Raw genomic sequence first — 9,802 nt, 5'->3', positions numbered from 1 at the left:
CCCGCGCGCGCGTGTGTGTGTTTAGAGATCACAGAGAACAGGAAAACACGCAGAATTATCTTGCTAGAAGTGAAACACTCCTTAGACTTGCCGCTTCGTTTTGTAGTGGTATGAAATAAAGAGTAGGCATAGAAAGAATTACTCCTGCTAAAAAAACCTAACCTTCCCCTATCATTTGTTAACAAGTCAAATAAAAATGGAACAATGGTTTTGATTAAATTGTTTACGGCACTTTTTTTAAATGTCTTATAATTGTTTATCATTCCGTATTGACCTGTTAGCGCCAGAAACAAATGTGCAGCACACCACATATATGTGAGAGCTTTGTGGATGGAAACAGATTTGGCAGATAATGCTATGTTTTCATATATAATTGCACCAGCGTCGAAGAATGATGAATGAAGCATAACAGGTACTATAGGGCACAAAATAAACTATACAGCATCATTGTTAGGGAAACCTAAACAACACAAAAGTCCTTTTGAGATCACCATTGTCTGGCTCTCATACTAACCTTAATGTCCTTTTGAGGTCACCACTTCTCCAAAGCTTGCTGCCGGAGATGTCCCACCTTACAACTATGCCTACTCAAAAATGATGCTACCACATTGTCATTGAGCACACGATGGCTAACAATTATAAAGGTGTCTTATAACTATGCCTACACAAAATGGAACAATGATGCTACCACATTGTCAATGACATCCATCATCCATCGAGTCCAATGGGGATCCCGCCAGAGCCAAAGCATAGTGCAAACATGATCCAAGATGGTCTTCTAGAGCACTTGTGAACTCTTGATAACACTTGTGAACTATTGATAGCGCTTGATTCTAGTGCCTTATTTGGTTTATTACTTTATTTGAACCATTTCGCATTCTTGAATTTGAATGATGAATTTAGAAATATTGTTAAATTGCATGAACTTAAATTATCAAGTTTAAAATTATTATGTATGCAAATATCTACTTCAATTGTTTTTTTAGGGAGAGTATTATTAGGAGTTCAGTTAGAGATGGCCTGAGTTCCATTCTTCCAAATAAAAAAGGAGATTATGAACAAATGCAGATGCTACAAGCACAAGTATATGCAGCTTGAGGGGTATCTTCTTTCTTTATACACATTAATAATTGAATGAACTTGGATTTAGCCAGAGCCACAGTACAGCAGCACGGCTGAACAAAATTGTGGCCTTGTTCAATCCAATCAGGAGGGCAAAAAGAAACAATAAAACAAAATCCTCTATCCTATGTATGGCTTTTCAAGAAAGAAAACCAACTATATATACAGATATATGTACACAGACACTACTACAGAGGATGCATGTCTGTCTATGCAAGCTTCTGCTGGTATCTCCTCTCGACGCGCTGCTGCCTTCTTCGCGCGCGCAAATTCCAGGGAATGCCAGCGAAACAAACTAACTTAACTCTGCTGCTGGTGCCTCCGCCGCCAAGTCGCCACTATTTTATTTACTTTGCAATGCAATCCTGCTGATGTACGGCGGCAAACAGCAGCTTATTGCGTTTTCATCAACGAATCTTCCTGCTCGAGAAAAAACCACTACTTGGTAGTTCACGGCAGAGTTCATTTTGGACAGGATCCGCTAGCACTCTACGGCACAAGGTGGCCCAGCAATCATTTTGGCCTTGTCCATGAAGAATGCCTTGATGTCCCTAAAATAAAATGGAATTAAAGACATCATCAGAAACCCTGAGAAAGGAAAGGAGCCGCATAAATGCATAATATAACGAGTAATGCAAAAAAGCTGCATGAAAAAGCATGACTTTTACCTGCATCTGGGAACAGAACAGGCCCCGTCACCGCAATGTTTTGCATGAGTGAGCAGAAGTTTCCACATGAAGATACACTTCCTGCAACCTCCTCGGTTGCGGATGTCACATCGTACACCATGGAAGAACAACTTCTTCATTGTAAAACAGAGTTTGAAAGCACAACTACGCGCAGCACAGAAGCATTTTGATGCATGCACCAAACCCTCAAGGTAGTCCTGCTTTGCAAATATCAACATCATTGGTATCAAACTTTTTTTTAAAGGGCAATAAATGAACACAACCACCACACAGAAATCCAAAACAAGGAATATCCTTCATGGTTCACACTGCTTATTAAACTGGATATGCTCAAAGTCAACAAAAGATACTATCAAGACAAACAGGTGAGCATAAGCAAGCACCTCCAACACAAATATGAAACAATGACACAAAAGTCAAGTAAAAAGTAATGGTGCAATGCACGTAAGGTCAAGAACTGATGCCACCAAAAATCATATTCCGAGAAACACACAAAAAAAAACACTAATCGTATAAATTGTAGCTGAATTAGGTGAGAGAACAAAACATGAGAGATTTAGAATCTCACGTGCAAATTTTAACATCCAGCTGGCGCTGCGGTGGATTGTGATAATCCCGTTTGTCTAATCAAATTCTGCCTATTTTACTGTTTGTTTAATGAACTTTTTCCTACTTCTGTAACTATTTTTCCACAGCACTACAAAGTAAGCCCAATGCAGAAAAGTTACGCTAGCTGAGAATTACAAAGGATACCTGTAGAGTGTAATTTGGTAATACTTGTTGATTGTCCGTCTGTTTGAGTTTATGAATGTGCAATTTTTCACCGTCTTGTTTATAACATGAATCGCAAAAAGTGCAGCCGGCACAAACCAGGCACCGCCACGCAAAGCGTTGATCCATGGTCCGGTGACAAGCAGAACAAGCTGAATCATGTAGATGATAAAGAATCATCATTGTTGAGTGTTTTGCCCGTCGGAGTGTATCAAACTGGTATTGATTGTCTTGACAGTGCTTCAAGAAATCGATTCTGCTGTCAAAATACTTGCTTTCCATTGTTGGATCTCCATCATCAGTGTCTGGAAGAGGTTCTTCCTCTATCTGTAGAACAGGTAGTTACTCTGGTAAGTACAAATTTCATCATACATTTAACAAATAGCAGCGTGCATATTGTGCTTGCTTTATTCGAATGGTGAAATGAACTAAAAGTATAGCAGGGTTTATAGCAGTACTCTTTGAAATGCATGCTTTTGTTTTGTTGTAGCTGGATGCCTGTCCTTTGGTGGAGCACTTAGCTCCTCTGCATGGCATCTACAAGGAAGAACAACCGAAACATCGTCAATAATGGATGCTATATCGATGAAATGGGTGATTGTCGAGGAACAAAAACTGAGAAGTTTTAAAACAGCGGTCATGTAAGTACATTTTGCAATTTGATTGGCAGATGATCAATTCAAATTTCAAAAAGAACCTGGAAGCTGATAGCTACAAGGGCCTAGGCACTAGATGATAACATGTGTGTGCACCTATTTTTCATAAGAAAAAGGTATTCTCAGTACTGCTACCAGATTCAATGTGATCATAACTATGACAGAAGATTCATTCTACAAAAAGGAACATTATGGCAGCAGATTCTGTAGGTATAAAAAAAATAGTGATCTGAAGAAAAACTTACTGCTCACAAAGATGGAAGTTTTTGCAGCAGGTACAAACCCAACTTTTACCAGACACAATAGGTTGGTGGCAATGCTTGCAAAACCGCTGCAGACAAAGCATAATGAAGTCTTCTTTCATTGTTCGCATCTTTTCTCCAAGCTATCGACAATGAAAAATAAGATGTCAGTGCGAACATTATACTGAGAGGGGGATTAAAACAAGAGTAAAATGAACTAACTTTGTGCACTAGCAAGATATCCTCAAGGTTATCCTCAAGGTTTCCTTTCCTGTCATCACGTTTGGCAACACGCATGAGCCTTCCTACTTGTGGCTCTTTCTTCTGTGAGGTGTTGTCGTCTTTCTTCTCAAGGAGTCTCTCTGCTTCTCCAGGCCAGAAATCATTCTCACAGTATGGCAAGCATGCTGCAGATATACTGGCCTTGCGATCACTGGTAGGCTGAAGAAAGAAGTCGTACAATGTATTACGCTCCACAACTACACCACCCTTAACAGCCTTCTTGATCAAGTTCTGGTACCTAAGAAGATTCATGAGAAAGCCCAATTAAGTCCCATAAACAAATAATTAGGTTTAAATCATAAATATCGTGTTACATATACTGACCAGCTCCGAAGCTTGTCAGACTTGGGCATTTTTTGTGACGTGGGATGACAATACAAAACATAATCATCACGCTTTGTAGATGGGCAAGCCCATATGGAGCAGCTTACAAATCCTATTTTCTTGCAGTAATCTAAATAGCCAATCTACAAGAGAGAACCATATTAAAATAATTTCAGTTCAACATGTATTTAAGAAAGTTACGTAATCAGCTCAATATTTGCATTTCTCATACCAAAATCTCATGGTACACAAAGGTTCGGAGAGCTTCCCCACTTGCAGATTTGATTTCAGGCCTGAAGTACTTGACAGAATCGATATATGCAAGATAAACGTGCCTCCGATTTGGTAATGGGCTATCAGAACCATACTCTTGTACATACATGGCAAATAGACAAACATCCACACCTTCATTTTTTTGGAACAAGAGAATGGCCTGTATAAAACAAAAGGCACCAAAAGTTAGCCCTCATTATGTACTAAATATCTGAAATTACTATTAACATGGATACTGTGGAAAAAGATTGTCTAATAAATTATCATCTAATCACCTTTGATTTGTATGGAAATTCCCCGGGATATTTCCCATCTTTAAAAAAATCCCGAAAACGTGGTTGGACTTGAAGCACTCTTGCAGCTGAAGAAACCACTCTAACAGTAAGACCTTCAACTCCAGGTACCTAAACATTGGAGCACAAAAAAGAAAATTAAAATAAGTTTACTACATAGTTGACATCAGACTGTAAAACAATCCCTAAAGACAGGAAAATAATATCAAGATCAACACTATTGTTTTCACAATTCTTCTATTGTTAAGTTGGCCATGAGTTATAATATGACATGGATCATCACATCAAAATCAAATTATGTTTATTTGAATCCAATAAATTCAACCAATATTACCTACCTATATTACCCACCTATATATGATCCTGAAATGCAACTAATATTACCCACCTATATATAGATACTGAACTGAAATGTCGGCGGTAGAAGATTAGAAATTAACAATACTCGAGCTAATGTGTAAGTTCTAACATGGATCAGGAAGAGCAAGTAACTCCTGGGAAATAATAAAATAAGTCTTAAAACAGGGACGTGATAGGCCTACAGTTCGCTGTATGGTCAATAATTGCAGATAACTCATGGGACTTGTTTCGTATGTACTACAAGTCTACAGGATAATCACAAACATGGCACAAATACCTCTTCAATGTCTTTTCCTGAAGCTCTTGCCCTCTGCAGCCGTTCGTGCTCAAGTCGCACTGAAAGTCTCTGCTCAATATGATCACTCAGTTTAGTTCTTGGTAACTCTAATGCTCCTAGAACAGTAGGTGACTCCAGCAAAGTTATATCTCCAATATCCCTCTCCTTCAATAAACATTTGGCACATGTATACTCCACCTCCTCGTCTGCAACTTTAGGGTTAAAAAGGGCACATATCTGATGCTGCCAAGCTTTGCACTTATCACACTCAACCCACTGAAATGAGATAAGTTGAACAAAAGATGAGGAATTCGTATATATAATTTATAAGATAAGATTTAAGAATAACTAGAGAGATAAGAAAAGCACATTACCCATTCAGCCTCAGCATCTGTTTCCGCGTAATTTGATCTCTTGTGATATTTAAATTTTGCAGTACTAAGATGGTGACATTTGGCACATATTGAAGCCTTATCAATTCCGTTTTCCACATGAACATAATAGGATCCGGTCGAATTTATTATTTTGAAACAGAGAGCACAGAATCGTGGAGGAGGTTCAAAAAGAATCCTCTCCATCCCACATAAATTGCACGTATTTTGGTCAGGCAAGCCTGAAGGGTGTTCTTCTGTCATCATTTGGCTCTGAAAATAAAAAGCAACTGAGTCAACGAATTTGATAGCTTGAAATAACTAAATATTATGCACTATACAGGCGATCCAGTTACCATGATAAAACAAAAGCTAACACTTCTTGAGCCAGACTCTAGTCGAATAACGTAATAATTATGTTGCACGTTACTCGGTGGCATAACTAAGCATCAAGTGATATTACAGTAATAGCAAACCTATGAGAATGGGCTCTGCACTCACCGGACAAATATGTTGGTTCAAACTTTTCATGTGATCTCTAAGCTCCTCAGCAGTTAGGGCATAAAGTATTGAACCCCCTCTTTTCTTCGTTGCAGTTAAGCAGGCTACTAATGATGTTTGATCCACTGAGCTAAGCTTTGAGTCCTTCATCTCGATATCACCATTTTCATAACACAACCCTTCCTTCATCTCAATGTCACCATTTCCATAACATGACAATTCCTTCATCTCGATGTCACCATTTCCATGACACAACCCTTCTTCAGCTTGCATAGCAGTCTCCGACAATCTAATAATCTCCATGTTATTGCTAGCATTGCTGTCCAGCAAGGAACAGCCAGATGGCGACTTTGTAGGTAATGCTGTGGTTTCAGAATGTACTGTTTCAGAAGAGACATCAGTTCGATTGGCAGCAGGCTGTAGTTCCTTTGGAAACTTTGTTTTATCAGCATGGACAGGCCTGGGAGAATTGATCCTCAATCGTTTTGCCGGATGATGCTTGCCAGACGATTCATCCGAAGTAGGGGAAGTTGGCTTTGATACAGTGCTATTGGATGTCTGTTCGGCTCCCTTCACTGCCTCTCTTATAGAGACACAATTACCAGAGTCAGCAGCAATATAGCTGCATTGGTCATAACTGAATTTTGTGTTTAAAGTTGAGCATTTCTCCCTGCAGAAACATGTTTCATCCATTTGCATGCATCCTTCAAGTCCGCATTCTCTCTTGATGTCGGTGCGAATTTTAGATTGGTCATGGATATACAAGTCGTGGCTTCCGGCTGTGATATTTGACTGATCTGATTCCTCTATTGGGTGGCTCCGCGTATACAACACTTTCCCGCATTCTCTGTATTGCAGAGACGATGATACTTGGCCAGCAGAATATCTGTTGTTATTTGTAGAATTTGCGGTTCGATCACACATCGCAGACACAGAACTGGAACTACCCGATGTCGATGGTTGTTGACTATCAACTTGATGAACATCGCCTGGCACAATTTGGTCATAATGTTTAGCTTAAGCTCAGTTTCATACATAAGTCATGGTATAAGTAAAACAACTAACCTGGGAAATGGTATTTTGTATGGCCAGTTGGCACTCCACCGCTGAAATCTCCAGCAATACAGGGACTGCATTTTGGTAGTGATGACACACATGGTGCGTCAGTGGCGTTTGCTAAGCTTTCAGGCCCCTGTTTAATCTTATCAGCCGATGAATGAGCAAAGCTGGCAGCAGCTTCATCATGGTGACTGGTTGGTGCAAATCCTACTAAAATCAATCCAAAGTTAAAATACTGAAGTTGTACTGTGAGGTCAAGAAAGAAAACTAATAATCTGAACTCACCCTGAGAATATAAGACATTATGTGATATGTCTCTAGCAGGCGGGGGAGGATTAACAGAACCAGGTACAGCTCTACCATTCTGTATACTTGAATCTGTTACTTTTATCCCAAGCTGTTCTGAGTGTGATGTCGGTAAAGATGCTGAAGAAGCCAAAGCATATCTACTGTTGCCAAATGATCCACGACTGAGAAGAGCATTCAGCCTAACTTCTAAAGTCTCAAAATCCATGTAGTGGATCTGAGAGAAAAGAACTAGGTGTTAGCAAATAACAAGTCATTCAGAATTGTAATAATATAATTTAATAAATGGTAGAATTCCATGAATATATCACATAATCTAACAGTAAACAGTACCATGAACAAAAAACAAAACAAAATACAAGAATAGCTAAAACTTTGACAATAAGTGTTCAGTACAACATAAAAGATAACAAATGAAGATGATGTAACAGAGAGCAGAAATAACTCCAAACAAAGCACAACGAGTGAGGCCAGCGACGATTATAGTGAAACAGAGGGAAGAGTTATATTTGCTACGCGAAGCAAAACAAACCTTTGATTCTGCATCCTTATAAAGCTGCTCATCAATGCTTTTTGAAACTGCCAGAAGATATCGTGGGTGCAGGTTATAGAATTGCTCCCTTCCTTTCAGGTAGGTTACACTGGATAAATAAAGAGATCAGGATGTAGTGTGGAGACAAGAAATATCGATGATAAATTAGTTAGAAAGATAGAACCACTTCATTTTCTTACCACTTCTAATATCATCTGAATTATCAACTATGTATAGGTTTCAAACAATAAAGCACAGACAGTAGTCATACATAGTAATGCAAACATATTTTGCACGGATGTATATGGCTGGAGTTCAATAGTGACAATTCACTTTGCCCAAAATTTAGAAGTTTCTCCTAAGACAATTTATTGTATTTTACATGTAGAAAAAGACCACACCATTGCAATCGTCCTTGAGAAGAGCACAACAAATGCATACTACAAGAATAGGAACAACGGCAGATTTATCAACATGCGATAAACATGGAGTACTACATGCATTAAAATAGCTAGAACAAGGGACACAGAATGTAAGCATTGATATCATCATGAGCCAGCACTGCTTTCGATATCAGTGGTTTGAGTACTTACATTTTACGCTTGATAATGAGTCGGACTGGGGAAGTATCTGAATCCATATTATCCAGCTGAAGAATTTGCGCTGCAGTCTCCTTTGTATAACGTTTCTGGACAGGCAAGCCACTCGGCGCATACTGCTGCTGGATCCCTTGCAGGGCCTGCGCCATCATCCTCCTAAATCACTGGAAACCCACATGTTTACCAGTTAGCAACAGTCTGATCAGCAGCAGCAACCACGCCACATGATAATAGATGTCCAGGGCCAAATGGTACCGAACAAGAAGGGGCAAGCAACAAATGTGAAGCGGCATTTAGAAAAAACACGCTACAAGCAAAAGCTCCATTTTTGCAAGTATAAAAAACTAAACACGCCAACCAGCGAACTCCGCATGCATGACCGACAGCACGCACATAAACTCTAGCCTTGTACTGAACTGTGTTTTATAACCAAGTAAATCAACCATGAGCAACAGCAAGCACGTAAACTAAAGCCTTATAGTGAATTGTGTTTTATTATAACCAGTAAATCAGCCATGACTAACAGCAAGCACGTAAACTCTAGTCCTGGTTTCATCACTTGAAAGAAGTAAAATTTGCCCTCCTGAAATCTACGACATGAAAGTAGTCAATGATTATAGGCAAAAGGGGCAAGGATTATGTGCATGATGGGACTGTAAGGGAGAAGACAGGCATAGCTAACCAATCTGATTTGTCATAACCAGAAACAAGGTAGTAGTTCGTTGGTTAAGAAGGAAAATGTAGGATCTTGAAGGATGCATCTATGCAGCAAGATCATCATTGTAAGGATTTTGAAGAGTACAGCTACATTAAATGGAAGAACCATCCATCAGACCAACATTGTTATACAAAGAATTGTTACATGCAGGTACATTAACAGTGAACACCAAGGTCGCCACTGCAAATTAATCTATGTCTGGCATTCAAATGGCATCTCAACACTTGTGGGCATTGCAGGCAGCAGCCACCAAGTCGAGAACAAGCACAGCATAGGTTCGGCTCAAGACAAAACAGTACTATTATATTTTCTAAATGAAAAAAAAAACAGACTATAACGATTCGGTCAGGGACGCCAGGCCACCGGGTCACCAGACCAGCGGGGCACGACGCGTACGGGACTCCGGCGAGGGGGGGATGAGGGGGGC

General features: G+C 39.5%; 1 protein-coding gene across 2 annotated transcripts; it reads right to left on the bottom strand.

Annotated features, from left to right (window-relative positions):
* Window positions 1-1,061: 1,061 nt before the first annotated feature.
* Window positions 1,062-8,821, bottom strand: LOC119278935 (probable histone acetyltransferase HAC-like 3). Of its 2 annotated transcripts, none has more exons than XM_037560315.1 (16): window positions 8,652-8,821; window positions 8,059-8,167; window positions 7,506-7,743; window positions 7,227-7,430; window positions 6,162-7,150; window positions 5,664-5,933; window positions 5,290-5,565; window positions 4,635-4,763; window positions 4,319-4,519; window positions 4,087-4,229; window positions 3,703-4,000; window positions 3,484-3,623; window positions 3,041-3,119; window positions 2,565-2,909; window positions 1,791-2,008; window positions 1,062-1,673 (listed from the first exon to the last, which is right to left on the bottom strand). In XM_037560315.1, exons 1-16 carry the CDS (start codon window positions 8,807-8,809, stop codon window positions 1,604-1,606), a joined length of 3,867 nt encoding a protein of 1,288 aa, XP_037416212.1. In that variant the 5' UTR covers window positions 8,810-8,821; the 3' UTR covers window positions 1,062-1,603. The 2 variants fall into 2 exon arrangements, with proteins under 2 accessions (XP_037416212.1, XP_037416213.1); XM_037560316.1 differs by having other exon boundaries at window positions 7,227-7,427.
* Window positions 8,822-9,802: the final 981 nt, after the last annotated feature.

The sequence above is a fragment of the Triticum dicoccoides genome, chromosome 3B, assembly GCF_002162155.2.
Source record: "Triticum dicoccoides isolate Atlit2015 ecotype Zavitan chromosome 3B, WEW_v2.0, whole genome shotgun sequence".
Lineage (NCBI taxonomy): Eukaryota > Viridiplantae > Streptophyta > Magnoliopsida > Poales > Poaceae > Triticum > Triticum dicoccoides.
The sequence above is the reverse complement of the archived record's forward strand: the minus strand, read 5'-3'. Positions and strand labels throughout refer to the sequence as shown.

What these genes read in the sequence shown, in the direction of transcription:
- LOC119278935 (XM_037560315.1), bottom strand. Translation starts at nt 8,809, where the DNA reads ATGATGGCGCAGGCCCTGCAAGGGATCCAGCAGCAGTATGCGCCGAGT. An exon ending in TGAACCAACATATTTGTCCG is followed by an intron (nt 5,934 to 6,161) that starts GTGAGTGCAGAG and finishes TTTTATTTTCAG; the next exon opens with AGCCAAATGATGACAGAAGA. An exon ending in AAAAGCATGCATTTCAAAGA is followed by an intron (nt 2,910 to 3,040) that starts GTACTGCTATAA and finishes CCTGTTCTACAG; the next exon opens with ATAGAGGAAGAACCTCTTCC.